This window comes from Orcinus orca, chromosome 1 (assembly GCF_937001465.1).
Source record: "Orcinus orca chromosome 1, mOrcOrc1.1, whole genome shotgun sequence".
Lineage (NCBI taxonomy): Eukaryota > Metazoa > Chordata > Mammalia > Artiodactyla > Delphinidae > Orcinus > Orcinus orca.
The window spans coordinates 188,374,581-188,400,023 of NC_064559.1; the positions used below are offsets into that span (position 1 = coordinate 188,374,581).

A 25,443-nucleotide genomic window follows, 5' to 3' on the forward strand; every position below is an offset into this window, starting at 1 on the left:
GCAGACTCCTGTTTGCTTACACTCCCTACAAAATACAAGAGAAAAATTGGAATGTTAGTTGGAAAGGGTACAACCAATAGGGAAAGAAATTCTATTTGTAATCTTATAGGAGGGCATTTTTGAGATTAAGAGGAGAAAAATAAGTTCAAAGGCAAGAATTCTAGAGTTGTGTGTTAGTACACATTAATTTTCAGGGTCCCATCTGTGGTTTACAGCTGTTTTGCCTTGGTGTAATGCCACTGAATACATTTATTGAGAACCTCCTGCGTGGTGGGCATTGTGTTAGGCCCGCATCAGCAACATCTCTAATCATCACAGCAACCTGAAAAATACTTCCTTCATCAACGCAAAGAGGATGAGGCCCAGGGCAGTCCTGCAGTCTGTCCTATGACACATCAGAGTTGTCTAGTCCAGGGCTTCCTGACTCCACTGCCTAGCTATGGTCTGGGCTCTCCCTCCCACCCCTTCCCCCTCCCCCTCAAGTTAACAGACCAGCTGTGTCCTTGCTTCTCTCAGAGAATGAACCCTAGAGGCACATTAGGAATTGACTGCTGTAACTGCTCATCTTCAAGTAAACCAATGCATCTGTGCAATTAAGTGTCAGACCGAAATGTGTCTTTTGTCATGACCTTCTTGGACTAGAAGATAACAAGGTAGGGGAAAAAAGTACAAGGGAAACTGCTTTGCTCCAGGTAGTAACCCGTGTCTACCAGATAGTTTTATAGAGCTAGAATAAATTGATGTCGAAAACCCAGAATTTAGGTTGGAAAGCTGAGATTCGTTTTAGTGAGGGCAAAGTTGAGATGTTTCTTCATTATCATTGGGTTATGGGTTATAAATAGAAAAGGTAAACCTTTATTGTCAAGGAGAGAGCAAATGTTTTGTACTTTCTGGTTTTTTATTCTGTTCCTCTGAGAAATTCAGCTCTTTTATGCTCAAAAGCATTCTTTTATGCTCAAAAGCAGTGTACTATCTCAGACTTCTGAGTTTCTTGTTTGACTAGTAGCAGCTGAAGTGAAAACATAATTAGAAGAAATAAGAGGGACATTTTAGTGAGTGAAGCTGATAACCAGAAGGAAGAATGATGGGATTCTAGTGGAAATTTACTTTGTAACAGGTCACTAATGCTTTGATCTTGTGCAAAACTGTACTGTGTTTTGCTTGAAAGGGTAGTTTGCATTTCTTTGGTTGAAGCTAATTTAAGGCTAGTGATGCCTGCATTTTTATGAGGTGTGGAATGTTTTGTGAAGTCACTTTAATGGCATTACTAAGTATTCTTAAGATTAACTGAGGTGAGGAGATTTTTATTTCCCTTCCAGTAATGGGGGAATAGCTGCTCTGTCTTTCCAAAATCTTGGAACAGGTTAATGTTGTGGTTGGGAAGTTTTTTTGTTTTTGGTTTGTTTTAGTTTTTTCTTTGTGATGTTGAAAGTATTTTAGTTAAACAGAATCTCTGTGTATGAAGGAGGTGAATTTTGCCTCTAGTGTTCCATAGCTGGGGTCTGAGTTCATGCCACAGCTTGAGTAACTTTGTAGGGCCCCTTAGTATACATGTAGGCAGAAGTAGCCTTTTAGTAGTTGTAGGTACTTTCTTTTTCAGTAAGAATCTTCTTAGCAGTTAGCTGATAGGTCTAGTATGAATTCTCCCCCCCCTTAAAAATCTTGGCATAGATTAAGTGAATAATTCTAGATATTTAAGCTGAGCCTCTATTGTGATGGGTTGATCTGTAGCCCCCCTTGCATTAGGCCTCTTTGTGACTTTTACCAAACATATAGTAGTGCTCTGACCACAATCTGTGGAGTCAGAACACTGTGATTAAAGACCTTCAGGGCACGTGAGCATCTTCAGTACCCTTGTCTAAAAGAAAGTGTTGACTGCTGTACTTTCATCCTTTATGAATTCTTTAAAAGCATCTATTATTTTTAATTTGCAGCAGCTCTTGCCAGGTAAAAAGTTTTGGGAAACAGATGAATCCAGCAAAGATGGACCAAAAGGAATATTCCTGGGTGATCAATGGCGAGACAGTGCCTGGGGAACATCAGGTAATCTAGATCTAGCATCTGTACTGTGATTTATGCCTGTCTTAGAGCTCCTTTCCTCAGCAATTGGCAAGTTGTGAATTTTACATCAGTGACAAGCATGTCAAGCAATGTCCTGTCCTGTGGTATAATTGCCATGAGGGAGCTTATATGATGTAATTTATTAAAACATAATTAACACAAAATCAGGTCTTCAATATTTTACTGAAGTGCTAGCCACAGGGGAATGGTCTTATTTGAAATGACCGTAATTTCAGCTACAACTTCTTGTTCTGTACTGCTGTCAGCATACTTGGAATTAGAAAATCCATGCCTGCCATTTGAAGTTCATGTTTCTTTCTCCTCCCTTTGCCCCTGTGTACTGTGTATGGGGTGATCTATCTATAAATGTGGTTTGGGCCAAATAAGTCACTGGGTATGGACACTCTTCTGACTGACTACCCCTGAAGAAAGGGATGGGGAGAACTTGTAGAGGCAGACATACCGACAGCAGAAAGAAATGACAGTTGATAGGGAGGAAGGAGACAGAAAATTCAAAAGCTGATGTGCTGTGTTATAGCAATATAAGAATGGAACCTCAGATGACAGTGGTCATCAGAAAAGATCAAATTATGTTGTTTTAAAAAGGGTAGTAAGATCACATTTTGTTTCAGTAACATTATCAATAAAATATATTAAAAAGAAATTCTGCTACTTGAAAGGGGTAAACATTAATTTATCCACTTAGCTAGATAAACCAGTTATGTGAACTGCTGTATTGCTCTGCTATCCTGGATATATGAGGGGTGTGTTCCGTTTCCTTAGCTTATGTAGTATATTATACTTAGGGAAAACACAATAGGAGGTTTTGGCTCAACTGACCATGGCAGGATTCCTGATTCCCAGTCATTGGTTTATCCATGAGACATCACTCATAATTTGTTTGAGCCTCTGGCTGCACTGTATCATGCTTGTGTATCTTTTTTGTAGATCATTCAGTTTCCCAGCCAATCATGGTGCAGAGAAGACCTGGTCAGAGTTTCCATGTGAACAGTGAGGTCAATTCTGTACTGTCCCCACGGTCGGAGAGTGGGGGACTAGGCGTTAGCATGGTGGAGTATGTGTTGAGCTCATCCCCGGGCGATTCCTGTCTAAGAAAAGGAGGATTTGTAAGTTGGCTTGAGGAACTTGTTCCTATCTCTCTCTCTCTCTCTCTCTCTCTCTCTCTCTCTCTTTCCCCTTTCCCCTAAAGCAAAACATGCCTGTTTAGTTTCCTTAGATACTCACAGCACTAAGTGCAGGGTTTTAAAAAACGCTTTTATTGCAATTAGATTTCAGTGAACACAGCAGGAGATGTAAACTAAACTTTTTAAAAATAGAGAAATGATGTTTTTTTGGGACTCATTGATAGTAATGTGAGGTAAGGACTTAAATCTAGATCGCAGTTCATTGGCCTACCAGAAAACACCATTTTTAGTTTAAAACAAACAAACAAAAATAAAAAGAGAAGGAATTAACACAAAGCTGAAGGCAGGTGTCAGTAGGGAATAGATCTGAGAGAGTGATTTGCCAATACCCTAGGATCCTTAAAATGGATCAGATATGTTGGGTCATTCTTGTTTTTGCTAGCTAGGCTTTAACTATGGAATGATCTTTGGCCCTCTTTGAGTAGCTTTGCTTCTCCTACCCAGGCTATCAGGAAATTCGAAGTTCTGTTAATTCTGTATTTCAGTTTTTTTCAGATTCATCACCATTGACGTCTCTGATGCTAAATTGTAGCTAGAGCAGCTTCTCTGTCTACAGCCTCTTCCCTTTTGAAGTCTTAAAGCAGTCCTCAAGCATCTTTGATAGCCTTTCTCAAAACTAGTTCTTTCTTATACCATTGACTTTCTAGATCTAGAAGTCTTAAGATGTATTTCTGTTTGAGTCTTCCTCATTTTGTTTTCTGTGACTGGTTTTATATTCCAAGTCACAGCTAGGAAGACCATGAAAGGCACCCTGAATCTTTCTTCCTTCCTTTTCTCCCGACTCAACTTGTTTTGTACCTTTTCAAAGCACTTTCTCCCTGAAGTCTTTCTGGGCTAATACTACTGGTTGGCAATCATTTTAAGAGACCTTCTTTCCCCCAAATCATAATAATAACTTTGCTTTACAACTATCTTACATTCTTTTATCTTGATAGCATTTGTTGTCAGTGTTTTTACTGTTAGACATTTGTTGCTAGGTATCAGAGGCTTGGTCCTATTTTCCCAGTTCCACTTGAAACTTCTCTAGAGTCACAGTAGTACATTTTTGGTGCAGCTTTCTCAAGTGTCAAGTTCAATTCTTTAATACGTTAGTGGACATGAAATGAATGATTGTTGACTTGCTTGGCGGGAAGATAACAGGTGGCATCCAAGGTAACCAGAATTCCCATGGAGTTAGCTTTATTCTAGGCACGTCAAAGATGATGGATGCTTCAGCTGACGTTGACATTTGACACGTGGCCGGAGCTTTTGATTCCACCAAAAAAATGGGGGGTGGGGGGTGCGAAATGAACTTATTTAAGAGGCTGGTTTGGATTTCTCCCAGCTCCACAGCTAGAAATTTGGTTTGAGGAATTTAGCCAGAACAGGATCGTTCATTTGTATAATTACCTTCAGGAAGATCAAGGGACTAAACTGGGGCTTTTGTCTGAGTCTTGCATTGTAGCTGTTCCAAAGCTGACCTGATTACTTCTGGGTCTTTTGACCCTGCAGCGGCATAGGTCAGGTTTAGTGGCTTGTAGATCAGATTGGAAAAGACTTCTTGTATTTGAACCTTCCCAGGAGGCTACTTGGGAAGAACAAGATCTACCCTTTGGATGTGAGGAATGGGATCAGGCAAAATGATCATTTGCCTGTTGTCTCATGGGAAGGATGGTGTTACTTCTTCTCTTCTTTCAGCTTATCCCCAGCTCACCTCTTTTTCTTACCTCACACTTCCCTCATCTCAAGAGTGCAGATTCCTCAGAGGAAGTGCTGCCTTCCAACTTCTGCCTATAACTTTTATTTATTTACTGTAGGAGAAAAGTTAGTGTCATGCATAGGTAAGTCATTACTGTGGTGAACTGGAACCTGTATGACTCTTGCCATGAATTCTCTATAATGTGTGACCAGCTTCTAAGTCTTGGGCATTAGCCACCCAGGCATGTGCCTGGGTTACTGTGAAGTTTGTAAGAAGAAGAAAAATAATTAGAATTAGGAGAAAGGTAAAACACTGGGGCTGACTTATTATTTTTTTTCCTGTTTCTGTCTTTTTAAACAATTATTTCATTAATCTGTAACGAGGCTGTATCATTTGTATTCAGTATCTTATTTGATTTTGTAAAGGTGGCTTCTATCCTTAATTGTCTTGAGAGATTGGTGATTTTTAGTATTGTCACCAGAGGAAGTTGGAAGAACTCAGGATAGAGGAACTCAGGATAGAGGTCAGAAAATTGAACTCTCTAAAAAGCATCTGCGTTACTGAGCTGCTGAGGTTTGCATAACGATAAATGAAAATTCTCCAAATCTGTGTTCCAACTTTTCAGAAGGAAGGTCGTGGGTAATGAAATAGTATCCTATTATGCTGTATTTTGACTTGAGTTGCACCTAAATGGTGATACAGGAAGACTGATTAGTGACGTCAGTCCATCATATTGGCACGTGTAAACTTTTGGTGGATGGAGAACTGAGGATCAATGAACTGCTTTATGAGCTTTTTGGTTGTATCCTGCTGATCTTATGGGAAGAGGTGGGCCTTTTTTTTTTTTTTTTTTTTTTTTAAATATAGTTTGTCATTCAGAGTGCTGAGTTCAGAGGCCAAGGAAGACAGAATATCTGCTTCTTGTAGATAATTGTTCTAAAGAGTAGTAATTGATGGTTTATGGATCAGAGCACTCAGATGTTTTTCTTTTTGGGGTGGCTGTATCAACATTACCTCCAATAAGCCCTGGAGAAGCCGCATTTTAATCCCCTGAGAGCTAAAAAAACATCATCGCTGATGGCATAATGAATGTAGACTTCAAATCAAGTACTAAGGGGCTATTCTCAGATACTGACAACAGATAAGCCAGACTCTGATTAACTTCTCAGTTAAAGGGGTTTAGAACTAAAGTAATTACTCATTTGCAGTGGTTTTCCATTTTCAATAAGGTTGTTTTACGGTTAAAGCTTGAATGAAGGTATTTAACTCTTTGTCTAGCTTTCCTGAGCCTTTCGTAAGTTCATTTTGAGTGTACAAATGGACTCAGCTTAGTTGTTTTGGCTTCTGAGATAAGAGTACTTGCAGGCTGTTGAAAAGAATCTGACAGCAATGTTTTGTTCTCAGCACCCACTGTAAAGTTTTGATAGTATTCTGAGTATGAATCAGAAACTTCAGGGTAGCAGTTTTCAGAATAATGGGAAAACTCAGAATACCAGTTAAGTCAGAGTCAAGTCTTTTAATTTATTTCCTTTTTATATCCTTTATTTTACTGATTCGTGGAAAAAGACAGGTCCCCTTACCCATCCCCCCAAACACCCCAAAACAAAACAAAGCATGGTTCTGGGTGGTTACACAATCATATGTAACTACTATATTTTGAGGCCACTGGGTGAAATTACCCATCCAAGGACCCTGCTATTGGTCTTTTGAAATACCAGCTGATCATCACATAGATTGAAGCCTAGCCAGTCAGAAAAGTGGATCGTCATTTCTACCTTTCTGGTTTATGGTTCCTAGGTAAATGAGAAGACCACTGTAAACTTCAGTTAGGGTCAAGGCCACCCTAAATTTGCAGAAGAAAGGCTTTTAGAAAAAAATATCTTGGGAAGACCTTTCTGCTTATTTGTAGAGATTGGCTGCTTTCTGACCTAGAGGATGCTTGCACACTCATGGCAATTCACTTAGGTCACAAAATTGATGACTTGCTTTTCTAGCCTCCACTGCATTTGTTTCAGGCAGCCAGTGCCACTTTAATTGATTTTTGTTTAAAAACTTTGTGGAGTGTAATGCAGGGGTTTGAGTCTCAACTGGACCTTAATTTCCTCATTTGCACAAAGTCTAATTCATATGGCTATGTAATATATATGAAAATGCTTTGTAAGCCTTATAAAATCTTGCTCCACAAAGTCCTTGGGCCAGTAAAATTATCAGCACCTGGGAGCTTATTAGAAATGCAGACTCTCAGATTCTACTCCAGACTTTATTGAATCAAAGTCTGCATTTTGACAAGACCCACAGGTGATTTGTATAAAATTAAAGTTAGATTAAATACTGCTCTATAATTTTCTTGGAAGATTACAGATCAAATTCAGAAACTTTTATCTCAGGTTGGAGCCCCTTCAGATTTGAGCTTCCTTTGAACAAGAAATCTGTGTGCTCTGCTTTGCGATGTCAAGCTTTTAGACACTGACTAAATAAAAAGTTAAAAAAGCACAACTTTCAGAAAACCTTTTTTGGTTTTCGTCTCTTTTTCCTCCTGGATATGGTGGGTACCACAGCAGAGGGGAACACTCTTCTTACCTTTTTGCATACCAGGAATTGGGTGATCATATACACAATGCCTGGTATATTCCACGTTCCACTGTTTCTAAAGCGCACACCTCCCCACTTTTGTTCATTTTGAAATTGGGATGCGTTAAATGATATAGTTTAATTGCCAGTGTTTCCTTTTTAGCAACACATAAAATGATGGTATGTCTTATAAATTGATGGTGTCTCAGATTTGATGAAATGTAATAATTGGTGGTGGCTTGATTCTGTACAGATATTTTAGAAAAGTCAATGGGACAGAGGGTTTAATAATTAAAGCCATAGTCTTTCCAGGGGGGAAAACATAAGCTATCCAGCAAATTTGAAGCTTTAGGGGGAGTGAAGGTGAAGGTGGGTGTGTCTGAGAAAGGCAGTGGGAAAAATGTGAAAATTAGACAAAATATTTAAAATAATCTTTTAAAAGGAATTGCACATTCATGAATTGCCTTATTTAATACCTGAAACAACAACCCTTTGAGGCTGATGTTGTCCCTATGAATTTATAGATGAGGAAAATGAGGGTTAGAAGGGAAGTGGTGGGACCTGAATTCAAACTTTGTTCTAATTTCAGTTCTTAGCTATATTGCTTTTTACTAAGGTATATGCTACTTTGGTTTGTTTATTCGTTTCTCACAATACGATTATATTTAATATGTTAATTTAAAAGTAATTCACATGACTAGTAATTTCAAACTTTTACTCATTTTTTTTTAATATTTGAAATTTTTTACTAGTGGAGCTACTGAGCTGCTGAACTTCAAAGAAAATTGACATTTTGGTGTTTTGGGGGCATTTTGTGAAAAACTGAGAAGTGTACGCAGGAGAAACCAATATTTTAGTTAATGTTATGGCTTTAGGACTTGAGTGTCAAGCAAATACACAAAAATACTGTTTTAGAAAAAAAGGGAAGAAAATTACTAATCTCATTGAATGTGACTTCTGCCATGTGGAGCTTTGTGGTGGGATCTCTGCACAGGAAAAATTAAGTTCTCATTTCTCTGACTTCATTCAGAAAATAGGTATTCCCTGAAATATTCCCCCTGTTATGTGAGGCTTTTGAGGAAGCTGAGCCATGGCTGGGTGGACTGTGATCCGCGCTGTACCTGGTTCTTCTTTCTGTCTGCTCTTCTCTCGGTTCTTTGATATCTAGCAACAGAACATATTGTTCCATCTCTGTGTAGATCTGGGATCTGATCTCTCAAGAACCCTCCTTGGCCCTACTCTAGAGATTTTGATTGGGCTTGGCCTCTTTGCATTTTGAGCACTCTCTGAGGCCTGAATTTGGGTTACAGTTTTGGATTGTAATTTATCTAAAGGGAGCCTACAACAAAAGGATGCTATTAATCCTTCTTTGTTTTTTATTTCATTTATTCAATAGACTTTTTTAATATTAATATGTGCTAGGTAATATGTGACAAAAAAGCAAAACATACCCCTTGCCTTTAGGATACTTATTTGGACTTAATTGTAGTGGTTCTCAATTGTGAGTGCTTATTGGAAGAGAAACTTTTAAAAACATTTGTGGGAGCTTCTACAGACCAGTTAAATCAGAATCTCTGGGAGAAAGCCCAGACACTTGCAAAGTTTTAAAAAGATTGTGATGTTCAACACTAACAATAGAGCCACTCTGCATTGTGAAAATGACAGTGTCTCTGGGAGGGCCAGATGGGCTCTACCCTTTTCTTTGAGTTAAACCACTTAATTGGGAGCATTGAAGATTTTTAATCTTAAAATCACAGATAATGTTATATAAGAAATATTATCCCAGTGCATAGTTTTTACTAGTATCATATTTGTATAAAATGGTTTATACTTTATAATAAACTTTTGCATATGCATCATTTCATTGATGTTTACAACTACTCTGTTTTAAACAAAATGATCCCTGTTTTATAGAAAAGGAAACTAAGACTCAGGTTTAATGACCTGTCCAAAGTCCAGTAAATGTTAGCAGTTGAGATAGAGTATAGGTTCTATGCAATCTGGGTTAGTATTTTCCTAAAGGAATACTTTATCTTACACATTAAAAAAACTTTAAAATCCCATAAAACATACCAGCCCATTTATACCCTTATTCTTCTCTCTCTAGGGTCCCCAGATTTCTAAGAGACCATTTTTATGATCCTGAACCCTGTATTCTGTATTCTCTTTTAATAACAGACTTTTGACAGAATAGCTTCCTACTTGTGTTCTTGGTGTCATTCAGAAATCAGACTTCATGTCAACTATTTTAATTTAGGGCTTTTGTTGATTTACTGAACTTGTTAAAACTTGTTAAAACCATGTACAGAAACGTGTACAAGTCATAAACGTTTATCTTCATGAATTTCTATCAAATGGAAACACCCACTGTAACCCATCCAGATCAAGTATGGAAGCCTTCCTTGGGTCCCTCACCGTCAAATAGGAGGAACCTACTGTTCTGCTGAGGCATTACTAGCCTAGTCAGAGTAGAAAACCAGGTAGCTATATTTTATATAAGTGGACTGTATAACATTGGCAAAAACCAGCCCATCCCAGGGATATCTTTGAAAATCTGCCCTTGGTAGTAAAATTGAGAATGTAAGTATGAGTGACTAAGTGTTCAGGCCAGAGCCGTTGGCTGTTACAGAAGGGAAGCAGCTTCTCAGCAAGCCCTTGTGAAGGGTCAGTGGGGAAAGATCATGAAGAACATTGATTTGGTGAGTGAGTCTCTTCTGGACCCAGATTTCTTGCTTGTTGGTGAAACTTGCTATTGCTGCTTTATCAAATTTCCTTCCCATTTTTGCCTGTAGACCTTTTTTTTTTTTTTTTTGTGGTACGTGGGCCTCTCACTGTTGTGACCTCTCCCGTTGCGGAGCACAGGCTCTGGACACGCAGGCTCAACGGCCATGGCTCATGGGCCCAGCCGCTCGGCGGCATGCGGGATCTTCCCGGACCGGGGCATGAACCCGTGTCCCCTGCATCGGCAGGCGGACTCTCAACCACTGCGCCACCAGGGAAGCCCTGCCTGTAGACCTTTTGAACTCCTTATGAGAAATTGGAGCTGAACTGCTCCTCCTGAGCCAGTGACTTGATTTGTAGATTTGTGGGAGATTACTTAAGTGTGTTGGTAGGATGGGATGATCCTTCTAATACTTTTTTTATTATTGACATTAGTGGTGTCTAATTCAGGTACAGTTGTTTATCACCACCTCCTGGACTCTTACCTGATGATAAAGATAATGGGAGGATCCATATCAGTTCAGTTTTGCAGGATTTTTTTGGTCATTTCAGTTTTCTTTGTCATATTTTTTGAACTTCTGCCCAGCACAGTATTCAGTATTGGGGATATAAAAATGAGTACATAGCTTCTGTCAGTTTTACCTTTGTAGGAGGAGGGAGCTTTTATCTCTGGACATTTTGAAAGCTCTTTCTTTCTTTAGAATCCTGTCATATTCCCATATCTGGTTTGGGATCTCAATGTCATGCTTAATTGGCTGTCATTTACTCCTTTTGAACCAATAACAGTATAATACTTTGAAGATGTAGAAGTTATGTCTCATTTGCTGCCAAAACTATAGTTTACCATCTTGCTGCTACATAAAACTAAGTTTTATAAAACTATATCCTTTCTAATTCCCTTCTGGTATATGTTCCTTTATTCATACTGGCCATGAAATCTTTCTTTTTCTGTGTCACATTTGAACAGAGAATGATTTTGAAAGCAAAATGGGCTTTGAACTGGTAGTTGAAAGGTCTAAGATCGTCAAGGTCCCTGAGTCTGGTCTTTCTGGGCCAGAGATGGCTAAGAACTACTTTCAGAGCATCTTTTTATTTTGCATTTGCAGGCCTACCTACCCATTCATAACTGAGTGTCTGCTGCTTTAGCTTCCATTTGTGATTCCCCACCCCCCCACCCCCAAATGAAATTTGGTTGTGGTGACTGGAAATGCTGTGCAGTAGTTCTCATCATCTTCTGACTGGATCTTCCCTTTTACCAGGAACTTTCTTTTGGTCCAGGTCTATTTGTTTCTTCCTTAAACCAGAAGTCAGTGATGGGGACAAGCAAGATTACCTCTCTCTAGTTTTACAAAAGCAAAATTACTTAACCCTTGGATAAGGTTTTGCAAAGCTTTCTGTACCATGTCAAGTCACTATACCAAACCTTCTTTTCCTTCTGGAAATCAAGACATATTTGCTTTTAATGTCCATGTCTTAACTTAGAATATTGGTAAGAGGAGACAGACTTAATTTCCTTAAAAAACAGGACATCAGTATGCTTGGCACCACATCAGTTCTTTTAGGTCCAGTCTTTTAATCTTTGTAGTTTGAAGCACTTCAGAGATAAATTCTGTTGCATTAATGATTCAGCTTAACACGCTCTCATGTAGTCCCTGGTATGGGACAGGCAGTGGAAGGCAACTGGTAAGCACTTCTTAGAGTACTCTTTGTGAAAGAATTTTATAGTTATATTTAACATGTTTTGAAGGATTAAAAAAATCAAGTGTAGGATGTTTGGTGAATTATAGTTTTAGTAAACCATGAGATATTGGGTGGAACTGGGGTGGTGGTGGTGCAAATTAGCAGGGCATATATCCCAAGATGAAGTGTATAGAGTAATCGAATTGGAATGATGTTAGACCACACTTAGCTCAATATTCAGAAGTAAGGGAGGAGTTTACATCGGCAGTGGAAGTAGGAAATTCATTTTGTAGGCTTAGTACATTCCAACTATACTATTAGCTGCCATTCCTGGGGCTTATTAGGAGTTGAGCTACTCTATAGAGTTAGATTTGAGAGCACAGAAGTAGAACCAAGAGATATAAAGTTGTGGTTGGGCTTTGGGCAGAAAGGAAAAAAATGGGGTGGTGGGACACTGGGCATGATAAGACTGTCCCAATCTCTGTAACATAAATGTATGTCTGTCTCCCCCCATTTGGCAAGACTTTCTGCAGTGTTCCTGCCTCTGTGTTGTCTGTTAATTAGATTGTAATGTCTTGAAAGGTCATGGACACTCTCCTGTTCTAATTAGCATCTAGTGTAGTCTGGTGTCCACAGTGGTAGCCCACTATTGTTAGTTGATGATGATTAGTGAAGCTGAAGCTATTTTTTAAACAGGGCCCAAGGGATGCAGACAGTGATGAAAACGACAAAGGTGAAAAGAAGAACAAGGGTACGTTTGATGGAGATAAGCTAGGAGATTTGAAGGAGGAGGGTGATGTGATGGACAAGACCAATGGTTTACCAGTGCAGAATGGGATTGACGCAGACGTCAAAGATTTTAGGTTTGTATGTTTTACACTTCTGATTTTTGAATGGGGGTTATGGGTTTTTGTTTTCATTCAGTTTTATTTTGATTTTAGTTTTCTTTTTCCCTCCCTATGTGTCCTTTTAAATTATTGGGTCTAGTGTAGGCCATACCACAAAGATTGTAAATTAACTGGTAAGATGGAACTTTCTAAGATTTGTCCATGCCTGATGTTTTGCCAAAACAATAGACTTCCCATTTGTATAGAGCTCTGTAATTTGCAGGATGATTTCATAAAGATCATTTCAGTGATTCTCAAATATCAAAATCACCTTGGATGGGTGCCTGGGGATTTCTCCCAAATCACTGTCTTGGGAGAAATCTTGGTTACTAATGGAAGTGTGTCATATGGCTCTGGCATGTTAGAGTGGAAGGAAAAACAGTTGAGAACTTAAGCATTCTTTTACTTGAGACTCATAAGCTCCCTTTGAGGTAGGCAGGTTAGGTATCATTTTCTTCATTTTGAAGAACCAGAGATGCAGCTCAAGTGACTTGTTCTTAATCATATCCCTTCCATGGAGGCCTCTCATTCCATCTCTGGTCGTAATTGATTTGCAGGTTTTACCCTATAATTTTAATATGCACAGTAATAAAACGATACTGTGTTTATTCTTCATTTATGTAGCTAAACTTTAGTGATGGTATATGATTTTTTAAAATTTAAAAATCCTTAGTCACTCATGTATAGTTAAGAGAATTTAATTTTTAGTAATGTAATTGTAGTCTAAAACTAATGTGTGTATACCTACACCCACACCCACCCGCCCACCCACCCCTTATCCTAATAATCTACAGAGTCAAATTAAAACATATTTCGGGTCATTGTAGAACAGCGTTCAATTGTTTAGTCTTCCTAACCTAACTTTTGTATCTTGTGAGTGTAAAGAATTACAGTCTTTGGAAGAAATTTGAGACACAGAGAAATAAACATTTATCTAAGGTCTTTCGGATGAGTTTGGGTAGCCTCTCCATCCTGAGTCTCAAGCAGCCTGTGGCATTGTTTTATGGTATTTGACTCCGGGACAGGTGGTAGTGGTGGGGTTTGTGTGTCTGTCAAGGAACACGACAAGAGCTTTCATTTGTACCAGCGATAAGATTTCTTTTAGGCTTAGAATGTAGTCACAGGCTATACTCCCTGACTAGAATATAATATTATTCTATATTAGTCTGAATTGGAATAATATAGTCCTGTAATCTTTTTACATAGGGTGATCATGTGTCCTGAATTACCCAGGACAGTATTTGTTTATACCTGTGTCCCAGGATATTTCTTAACACTGCCCTTTTTTTTGCTCTTAGGAGTGTTCTGGTTTGGATGATAAATTACATCCTCATATTACTTTTAATTCTTAGAGTTGTCTCCTTAGCAGGGGCTTATCCTAGATGTGAATTTATTTTGTATTATTTTGTAATGGTCTGCTTCTGGTTTCTTAGAAGGGGAAAAGGGGAGACAGTTTTATCAGTGGCCAGTGGTACCCAGGAAATACACACACAAAATTTTCACCTATTAAAAAATATTTTTTTGAAATAGAATTATTCTCAGATGTGGAATTTCCCCTTGGAAACTACTTTGTCCATTGACTCTGTTTAAAGAGTAGATGTTGCTTTTGGGGGGCATACTTTACTACCTGTATTTTGGGATCTCTGTTTTCATGGATGCCGCAGGCAGTGATTTTTTCCCCAGTTCATCCAGTGTTCCTCAAATCTGGGCCCCTTGGTTAAAGGGATTGTAAATTAATAGCAGTTAATGTAAATTTAAGGGGTGGGTTGTGGTGGAGAGGCAAGCAATAGAAGAGTCATTTTATAGGATAGAACATATAAGCACCAGAAGGGTCTCCAGTCATTTTGTAGAAATAGTTTTAAATACTATTGGTAATGAGCTGTGTCGAGCACGTTGTCCTTAAACTTAGGTTGCTGTAGTGTCCCTCCCCACTCAAAATAAGGTTTAATGCCCTTTACTTTCTCTGTTTAGCCGTACCCCTGGTAATTGCCAGAACTCTGCTAATGAAGTGGATCTTCTGGGTCCAAACCAGAATGGTTCTGAGGGTTTAGCCCAGCTGACCAGCACCAATGGTGCCAAGCCTGTGGAGGATTTCTCCAACATGGAGTCCCAGAGTGTCCCCTTGGACCCCATGGAACATGTGGGCATGGAGCCTCTTCAGTTTGATTATTCAGGCACGCAGGTACCTGTGGACTCAGCAGCAGCAACTGTGGGACTTTTTGACTACAATTCTCAACAACAGGTACTGTGTGTGTCTCTGTCACTCTCTCTGCTCTCCCTGCAGCCAGCACATTATTCAAGTAACTGAGAATCGGGTAATGGGAGGAGGGTGGCATTATTTTAGGCCTTCGATAGCCAGTCCTTATTAACCCAACAGTGATGTGGATTACAAAGCCTCTGCATCTTCCCCTCCAGAAGCTTATTCCCATGTTGAGGTTTATTGGCAAGAGACCACCCTGCTCTGTGTACTTCCTTTGGCTCCTCTCTTTCTTCAGGGCCTGGGGAGGGGATGTGGTGGTGTTACCTCTTGTAACACAATCCTCTTGAATGTTAAATTAATTCACTGAAGATTAATGTGATTGTACTGCTGTTGGTTTTTGTTTTTAAAATAGTAAACTCTGTTGTCTGCCACTGTCAGGAGTCCAGTGCCAGATGTCTTATTAGTCCTGTCTTTTAATTAAGTGAGTTACTGCAGGTAACAGACATACCTGGTACCTTTCAAAAGAGTTAGAGTGTAATTAGGGGAAAAACGCAAATCATGCGACATAAAATCTGCAGTGAAATGACCTGGCTTTTCTTTTATTATTCATAAGTCTTTGGAATATATTGTATGTGTGCCTTCTGGTTTTGAAGGCATGGTATGACTAACTCTAGGGTTTACTGATTCTTTCGTTTAATTTTTTTTAAAGGAAAATTAGCTGTCTGAATTATAAAACGGGGGTAGGTAGCCTCCTGATATGTTAAGTACCACAGGTTCTCCTTTGTGGCTACAAGCAGTTTTATGGGCCATGAATTCTGATGCTCCTTAATTTTGGAATATAAATATAAACTTCTAGGTTTGAAAGGTTAAAATCTCATTTTGAAGTTTAGAAATTACATATCTATAATTTTTTTCTATGGGGAAAATTGGCTTATGGTCTTTGTAGATCAGTTGTACCATACTGTCCCTTTAGTTGTCATAAATGGCTGATTTTAAATGAATTTTGATTGATAGATGATTGGATAATAAAGTTAACCATGTGAAGTTTACAAAAACAAACCCCTTTAAGGGGTGATGTGATGTGCATAATCTGTGCTCATATCAGATGGATATATTAGGTTTAATTAACCAACTCTTTTTCCAGAGAGAAAGTGAACTAAAAGTGTACACTACTCTCCCCGTAGTTCCCAGTAGTTATGCTCACCTTTCCATAGGAATTTGACTTCCTGTGCTTTTTGTCTTCTTTTTAATGTTTTCTCACAATGAATCCTCAAAACAGCACTTTTAAGTGAAGCCAGAAATTACTTCAGACGCTGAGGAGATCATAGACTTCAAGATATTTTGTGTCACATCAGCAAACATAGGGACACACTGTTACTGTGTAGAATTCAACTTGTTCAGCTTAGAACATTAATGTGGTAATTTCTCTATCTAAATTGAGGTATGTTAAGTGCAGGCTGATTCTAATCAGGTTCCTTTAACCTAGTTATCTCAAGAAGTTTTATCTGAATTCTTTCTTTTACTCTGTCTCATTGGTCTGAACTTCCCCTAGCAACCCGTAGAACTCTAGTCGGCTTTGGTTCTTAGCTTCCATTCCCAATCTAACCTAATCTAACTCTTTGCTTGTTGCTGAAGAAGTGTTTATTTAAGAAGTGTTTGGGCTTCCCTGGTGGCGCAGTGGTTGAGAGTCCACCTGCCGATGCAGGGGTCACGGGTTTGTGCCCCAGTCCGGGAAGATCCCACGTTCCGCAGAGCGGCTGGGCCTGTGAGCCATGGCCACTGAGCCTGCACATCCGGAGCCTGTACTCTGCAACGGGAGAGGCCACAACAGTGAGAGGCCCGCGTACCGCCAAAAAAAAAAAAAAAAAAAAGTGTTTGTCTCCAACCTCTTATGAATGAAAATCTGATTCTCTTTCATATAATTGTTCTTTACGTCATAATCAGAGCTGGGATTCTCTTTTGATTTATTGATCTTGGGTTTCAAAATAATTCTGTCAATTTTTGAGGAGCCTGGATAATTATTAGGACTTGAACAGAAATGTACTTTTGCATACCCACAAATAGTTAACACAATTAAATCAAAGACACCACCCACTCAGATTTATAAAACCTTGGGTGCCTTTACCATGTATCCCATTTCAGCAGTTTTTGGACATTAACGTCATTATTTTGCAAGTTAAACTATTTTTGGGTTCTGACTTCCCATGCATGTCTTGGTTGCTGCAGTATAGGGACATTGTTACACAGGTACACCATCATCATAGGATGTGATCATTGTTACTTTGTCCCATGGGCTCATAATTCTTGCTATTCTGAGTAGATGGCTGTACACATTCTTGTACTTGGCAGCCTAATAGCATGCCTGGGAACCGTTGGCCCAAGACTCTTCAAGACCCTTAACTTCCCAAAGGCTCCAGCATAAAAGCCAGTAGTAATTAAGAAGGAAGGATCCTTGCTCTACTGTAAATTGGTGTTTGTTCCTACACTTTATCCTTCTAATCTTTTTTACCCTTTTGCTTTTCGTTAACGTTTTATTCCCCTTTCTACTAATTAAAATGGTTCTCATTCTTCAAGGTCCAGTGCTGTTACCTTTCTTGATTTCCAAATCAAAAAGTTGTCATGTCTGTCTCCTTCGAACCCTGTAGTGTTTTGTGCTTCCCTTAAGAAAAGGAGTCATAGTGTTCTGCTTTGTGTTATGATTACATGTCCTCTGCTAGATTGTAATCTCCTTAGAGGGTAAGCTGGGGTCTTGATTCCTCTGTGTCCTCTGCTTTGCTTTAGTGGAACAAATTTCCAGGGAACCTTTTCCATACCCCTATTATATTATCTCAGAACATCCCCTGTATTTAATATACTTCCCAAAACTAAAATTGGAAACTAGCCTTCTAAGAGGTCTGGAGGCTACTCTTTGAGGCCTTGCATCTATTCTAATATGTGAGTCGTTTAGGTCTAGCCCAGTAGGTGTACCTCATAGACAAATAACTGGACCTGTTATCATATCCAGTAAATTTACCTCCTGAATCAGTATTTAACCTTTTTACTGTCAGAGCCCTCTTGCCATCTGATCAAAAGCCATAGTCCTCTCATCAGAAAAACATAATTCTTTTGACACTCTATTTTGTGGATAACTTCAGGGAGATCACAGATCTGTGGACTGCAGGTTATAACCTTCTGTTCGCATTTCTTGTTGTCACCTGTAGCCAAGCATATCTTTCATGAATGGAACGGGCTCCCCCAACCCCATGGCTCTCAGTTTAGTTATTATGGCTCATTTGGTCATTTAAATAGTACAAGGAAATACTGCATGACAAGTGATGAGACCATTTATGCCCATGTCCTAGGGAGAGCATACTCTTAACCTGGGGAAGGAAGGACTTATGGAAGAGGTGGATCTTGAGCTGTGCCTTGCAAGACGTTTATACCAGGAGAAGAATGAAAATTCCAGTGGAGGAAATAGTAAACTAAAGGCTTAAAATTAGAAATGAACATATATGTGTTCAATAGATAATGTAGAAACAAACAGTCACCCTAGCTGGTAGTTGAGGTTGAAGAAAAGTGACTTGTGGGGTTGCATAGATAGTGTTGTGAGTCTTACCGACTGCTGTGCTGCCTTATGGTCATTAACAAGACATTTTTAAGAAGTAATGACTTAATTATCATGGTTTAGTTTTTCTGTGCTGAGTGTTAGCTTAGTAGCATTCTTTTGCCCATATTAGTCAGTTAACTGTTGACTGTTGTGTCCTTCCAGGAACTTTAGGTTTTGTCCATAGAGAACAGAGCTAGTGTTCATAGAGTGACTATCATACATGAAACAATTATGGAATGGTTGAGGAACTAAGTGCTAAATTGCTTGGTCGAGGATCCTGTCAGACCAGGGGAGGGCTCAATGAGGACCAAGTTTGCATAGACCTAACTTGAATGACACGTGGAATGTACGTATATTGCTGCAGTTAAGAGAACAGAGGTATGGAGATGGAAATGACAGTGGTGTGGTCATTGGTTGACAAGAGTAGAAGATACACGTAGAAGGTAAAAAGGAGATAGATGCATTTGGTTATTGAGTCCAGGTCACAGAGGCCTTGAGAGCCACGACTGAGTACAGACAATATTAATGATTGTGAGGATTGAACCAAAGGTCTCATGTGGCACATATTTTTCTGTACATTTTTATCATGGCTTTCTTAAACGGGCATCAGAGGATTTTTTTTTTTTTAAGTTTTGAGTTATTTGCTATAATTGGTAGGGTAGCTTTGTGCTTTTATGTTTGAAAATTGACAAAATAAATAATTCCTTCTTGTGTCCTGTTTCATTTCATTTGGTGTAATAAGTTGGTTTCATAAGACAATATCAGCTTATATTTAGACACATAATATAAAGCAGCCTGAAAATACAGAAAAGGTAATTCTCATTTAATTTATTACAATCTAACTGTACTTAGGGATACTTTGGTTTTGGATAGTTAAATTACTTGTCTAGCCACTGTTAACCATAAACTTAACCTGAGATGTATTTAGAGCAGGGATTCCTTTTTTGGTGCCATGAACCCCTTAGCAGTTAGGTAAGATCTCAGACTGAATTCTTAGAATACTGTTTTAAAATGTATAGTGTAAGTAGGATTACAGAGAAAGCCAATTATATAAAAATAGCTATAACAATATTTGACAACAAATTTGTTTGACAGCAAATTTGGCAACAAATTGAACAGATTTGCTTCTTTATCATATGATGCATGAGATAGAGGTAGTTGTACTAGCCGTCATAATGAGCATAAGCAAGATTTTGAAATGTCTAACAATCATAAAGTAACATGAAAGTATATATGATTTCTGTTGGTGATTAAATCACAGATTTGTGGCTAAATTTAATGTGATTTGTTGCCTACAATAATAATTGAAGGACATGCTAAATTTCATGACAATAAAGATAACTTTATCTGCCCCAGGTACAAAGATCTGGGGTTAGGAACCCTTAATTTAGGGTAGTTTGAAATGCTCATTGATATCTCTTTCCTCATTTTCCCCTCATTGTCTTCTCTTTAATCCTGGAAAACAAAGTGAACAGCTCACATATACTGTGTTCATACCATTTTGTGTTTTGATGCTTGAGCAATATTCTTTATTTTAATAAATAGCTATGCAGTTATCTATATTTACCTAAGTATACTTTAGAAAAATATTACTAGGTTTCATTATATTACAATCATATGTAACAGAAACCAAAGCCAAGATTGGTAATCAGGTGGGTTAATCTGGTTAATTGTTGATATTCTTTATTTAGGGTTCAGTTAATATAAACATAACCCAATGATGTGGCATGTTTTACAAAATTGTGTACTGAAGTACTAAAGCTCTAACCTGTTAAGCATGAATTTTAAACAAAGAGACAGTACTCTGAAAGCCCTAGTCAGATGGGAGAGGAAATTGGCATGCATTGCTTTTTAAAGTGTGGTAGTGATTTAAATGTCATTCTTATGAGACCAGGTGTGTGCATAGTTTTAATATAGGTGTTTAAAATTCTTGGCTTTCTTTTCAGTTTATAAATAAGAGGAAGATTATTCTGTCAGTGTCATGCGTATAGTCACTGTTAAAATGCTGACTTTAGCTAGCAGTTAGGTCAGTTGAAACTTGCCTTTATTGTTACTTGACTTTGCTGAAATTTTAGAATATGATTTTTCTCAAAAGACTAACTTATTTGATGGAAGGATATATTTTTCCTCACCTTATTTATAAATCATTTATTTTGGAATCCAATTCTTCTTCTGCTAAAGAAATATGAATTTTTTGTTTTTTAAAAAATTGACAGCATAGTTTATATGTACCTGTTAAACCAAAAATCATTATAATTATTAGTTGATTATTGCAGCTGTTCAAATAACCTGGTCAAAAATGAACTTTGATCTAGAAGCTTCAGACAGTAGCAAACTTTCACAAATTTCATATACTGAGGACTAGCTCCAGGATATAGTTTTTTCTTAAAAATTTATAGCCCCACTATTGATGTAATACTCGTAGTGTTTGAAGGGCTTTTCTCTGTGAATTCTGACAATAGCCCCATGAGGTAGGGCAGCTATTATATTTTTATAGATTTATTTTTTTTTTACAATTTACTTGGGCAGAATTTATTTATTTATTTTTATAGATAAGAAAATTAAGACATCATGAAGCTTACAGACTTAACTGCAGATCATATACTACCAGCTATGCAAACATCTTTGTTTTGGTTTCTAGCTCCTAGCTGTTTCCTTTGGACCTAGTACTAGAAATGTAACGCCTTTTGATGCATGGAGTATTCAACTGCATTCTTAGTTTTTTCTGCAAGGAGTATGTTTTAAAAAATACTCATCGACAACAAAAACTAAAAAGGTTTTTCTTTCTTCCCTTTTTGTGACCTGACGGCAGCTGGTGCTCATGAACTCAGTGGGGTTTTGACTTTAACACTGACTCAGAAGAGTCGTGCCTTCTGCTTTCCTTGTCCCCATCCTGGGCTGCTGTACTGGGTGATGAGCTGTAAGAGGTGGCCCACAGAAGGGCTTTGTCCGTGTGTGTGGGTGCTCTCCTCATTCATCATAAAGAATATCACATATAAAGGACTTTCAAGTGCTTTATGTGTATTGATTTTAATACTTAGAACAACCTTATGAGTTAGACAAATCTTTATTGTCCCTGTTAGAGAGAGGAGGAGAGTAAAGCACAGAGGTTTTCCTGCCCAGTGTCTCACACACACAGTCAGTGGTAGAGCTGAGACATGAATGCAGGCTTTCTGGCCTCAGACTCTGTGCTGTTGTCTCTCTCCACTATGTATATTGCCTTAAACTGGTAAGAAGCCAGGCCTGGCAGTACATTTTATTTTGGGGGGAGAAAGGATAGTCTTTGACATTGGCTAACTCCATATTTAGATATTACTCTTCCAGATTCTGAAAACTCACCAACAATGTTTTTATGCCAGCAATTATTATTGATAACAATAGTAGTAATAGCTGTCTCTTATCAGGTGCCAGCTGTATGCCAGTCACTATGTTGGGTGTTTTTGACTGCCTGGAATCACTTCTGGAATATAAACCATGCAGGGTATCTTTTGTTAGTTCATATAGTGTCACAGAAGGGAGTTAAACAAGCTTGCTTGTGTGGTTCCCAAATTATGCCTTCAGGATTTCTTATTAGGAACCTTGATAAGCTTGAAATAGTTGACATATTTTCCCCTGCATTCAGTTTCTTGAATAGCTTATGAATTCTCCCTAAGTAAATGGCAATAAATTGTGGCACATTTATCATTATACTGACCTTAAAATAAGCATTTTCCCCAAGTTTCACAGTATTGTGTTTCTCAGTTATTATTGGCTTACTCTGTGAAAATCATGAAAATGTTGACAGAGTTCAGCACTTTGCCCAGCAGATGGCATTTGTATGAGTTTTTCAGGATCCTTTAGAATCCATCACTTGCCAGTTACCCAATTTTGTTTTGAATAACCTGTATTTCCAGTTAATATTGGACCATTTACATAAAGAAAATGTGCTAGAATTGCTGTAATCTATACTATAATCAAATCTGCCTGTTGTCAATGCATAATTTACTTATGTTGTTTATTGCAAAATGCACTCAAAATAATTCCTTCTCTTTTTGCCATAATCACTGAGATATTAACCAGCTCTCAAACGCAGGATATATGGGTGTTTTTATAGGGCCTATATGTTTTTAGTTAAAAGTAATAGTCCCTACTCTCGGTGGTAACATGGTAGTGAGGACCACAGACTGATGTAATGCGGAATGGTTACTTTATTCACACACTGTGTATTTATATGTATATTTACAGATACAGTACATACGTATAGTGTTACATGAAATGTTAAAAGCATGTGAAGTGAGGATAAGTCATAATGGAATGGTATTGGAGTACTGTTTTCAGTTAATAAGTCAAGATAACCTCAAGAGTTGTATTCTGAACACACTAGTATCCTTATTTCCCTAACTTCATGTTGCAGTGCCTAGCTAATAATAAGTGCTCAAAAAAATGTTTGTTGAATGAAATGAGTTATTTTATTTGCAGCAGGCCCAAGAAGGGTAGAGGGAAGAGGCTAGCATGAGCGGTGTCTGAGATGTTAAATATTTCAAAAGGTTTTAGGCTAGGAAAATTCCAGAGATCCATTGAAGGGACAGTAGATGTTTAGTGGAACTGTGAGGTATTTTCACAACCTTGGAAAACATTTTTAAACAGCTTTCCACTATTTTACTTGTTTCCTGCCTCCTGGCTGCCTGTCTTGCGGGGGGTGGGGGAGGAGCTGTTGGTAGGAGCACTCCAGAGGCGCTGTCCTTGAGGTGAAACAGAAACCAGCCTGGCAATGATCACAGGGCGTAGTTACCAAATAGTACTGGTCGGCTCCTTTCCTGGAGTGAACAGTTGTTTTGATATGTTTGTCAATAGATTCCTATATTTCTTTCTCTTTTTTTTTTTTGCGGTACGCGGGCTTCTCACTGTTGTGGCCTCTCCCGTTGGGGAGCACAGGCTCCGGACGCGCAGGCTCAGCGGCCATGGCTCAAACCCGTGTCCCCTGCATCGGCAGGCGGACTCTCAACCACTGCACCACCAGGGAAGCCCTCTATATTTCTTTTGAATACTTGATATTTAATCAATGCTTGTAAAGTAGTACTATCTTTTTACCAGCATCATAATGAAGTTTTTCTTTTCTTTAACCTTTGAAAATAAAAAACTCTAAAGTATTTTTGAAATCTGTAGTACGTGTTTACTTTTGTCATTCATACTGTGAAAGCAGAGGCTTATTTTACTGTTTTTTTTTTTTTGCGGTACGCAGGCCTCTCACTGTTGTGGCCTCTCCCGTTGTGGAGCACAGGCTCCGGACGCGCAGGCTCAGCGGCCATGGCTCACGGGCCCAGCCGCTCCGCGGCATGTGGGATCTTCCCAGACCGGGGCACGAACCCGTGTCCCCTGCATCTGCAGGCGGACTCTCAACCACTGCACCACCAGTGAAGCCCCTACTCTGGTTTTTAGAAAGATGAATATATAGAAAGAGAGGTAACAAATACAATTGGCCAGTATGTTCAGAATATTCACCTTTTAAAAACAATTTTTTAAAATCAGTCTACTCACATATTTGAGGCACAGAAGTAACCAGATCATAGAATAAAACATTAAAAGTTCAGTTGGGGGGCTTCCCTGGTGGCGCAGTGGTTGAGAGTCAACCTGCGATGCAGGGGACACGGGTTCGTGCCCCGGTCCGGGAAGATCCCACATGCCGCGGAGCGGCTGGGCCCGTAAGCCATGGCCACTGAGCCTGCGCGTCCGGAGCCTGTGCTCCACAATGGGAGAGGCCACAACAGTGAGAGGCCCATGTACCAAAAAAAAAAAAAAAAAGTTCAGTTGGGGACTTCCCTGGTGGTCCAGTAGGTAAGACTCTGTGCTCCCAACGCAGGGGGCCCGGATTCAATCCGTGGTCAGGGAACTAGATCCCACATGCTGCAACTAAGACCTGGCACAGCCTAATAAATAAATAAGAAGTCAAAAGTTCAGTTGTGATGATAATTAAGCCGAGTTGTCAGAATGACATTATCTCCTAATGTCTGAAACAATCAGGTCTTTTTATGAAGACATCTGTAATGCAAGATCCATGGTGTCTGTTATATATCATCCAGTGAAGTTAGCTGAAACATTGAAAAGTCCTGTAGAAAGAGCAGGTAGGTTGAAGGTCCTCTGTAGGGAGGTCCCATCAGTAAATTCTCCTAGTCTGATTCCAGAAAATAAAGAAGACTTTAGTGTAACCCCTTGGAAGGAGGCACATCAGGGCAATCCAAAATCAGGAATCCCCTTTCTTTGTACCAAAACTATTCCTATTAAAATGTATGAACATTTTATTCAGTGCTGTGTTCCTCGTTCCTTGCACAGTACCTAGCAGGTGTTATTTCATAAATATTTGTAGAATGAATGAAAGAATGAGTGATTGACTTTGTAATAAGAGAGAATCTTGGGATATTCTTGTCAAGACCTTTGAACTCCTTTCCTTGGGAACTTAACAACGTGCTAGGTCTGAGCTCATAATCCAGGTTTCGTTAGTAGCAGCTATACTTCTGTTGTTTTTTTTTTCTTATGTATAAAAGAATTGGTATTCTAGGAAACTCGGGAGCCCCCCCAAATTGCACAGTTGTCCAATTTACCCATTATGATAAGCCACTAGTTGAGGAAGGTATCCAATATATTTCCCCAAGAAGAGGCAGCCAGAGGATGAAATGAATACTCCAAAGTATGAATAGGTGAGAATTAATTCAAAGTGTTTGTGGGGTTCGTAAAAGAACTGAAGGGAGGTAACAGCACTCAGTGCAACGTGGTAAGTCATTTGTAATATACTCATTTAGTTTTTAAGTTGCTCTGGATCAGGCAGCAACCTCAGACCTGGAATAGTTCTTAGGGCATTTGTATGTATGTTTGTGGTT

The 25,443-nt window shown here is 38.8% G+C and overlaps 1 protein-coding gene across 21 annotated transcripts in view; it reads left to right on the forward strand.

Annotated features, from left to right (window-relative positions):
- PUM1 (pumilio RNA binding family member 1) overlaps positions 1 to 25,443 on the forward strand; it is a 127,804-nt gene that overhangs the window by 52,517 nt on the left and 49,844 nt on the right. For 13 of the 21 annotated variants that reach the window (XM_033422339.2, XM_033422345.2, XM_033422341.2 and 10 more), the window contains 4 exons: positions 1,935 to 2,043; positions 3,010 to 3,188; positions 12,613 to 12,779; positions 14,775 to 15,045. In XM_033422339.2, the coding sequence (XP_033278230.1) occupies positions 1,935 to 2,043; positions 3,010 to 3,188; positions 12,613 to 12,779; positions 14,775 to 15,045 (726 nt within the window). The remainder of the gene's footprint in view (positions 1 to 1,934; positions 2,044 to 3,009; positions 3,189 to 12,612; positions 12,780 to 14,774; positions 15,046 to 25,443) is intronic. The other 8 variants (XM_033422350.2, XM_033422346.1, XM_033422353.2 and 5 more) reach the window with 4 other exon arrangements.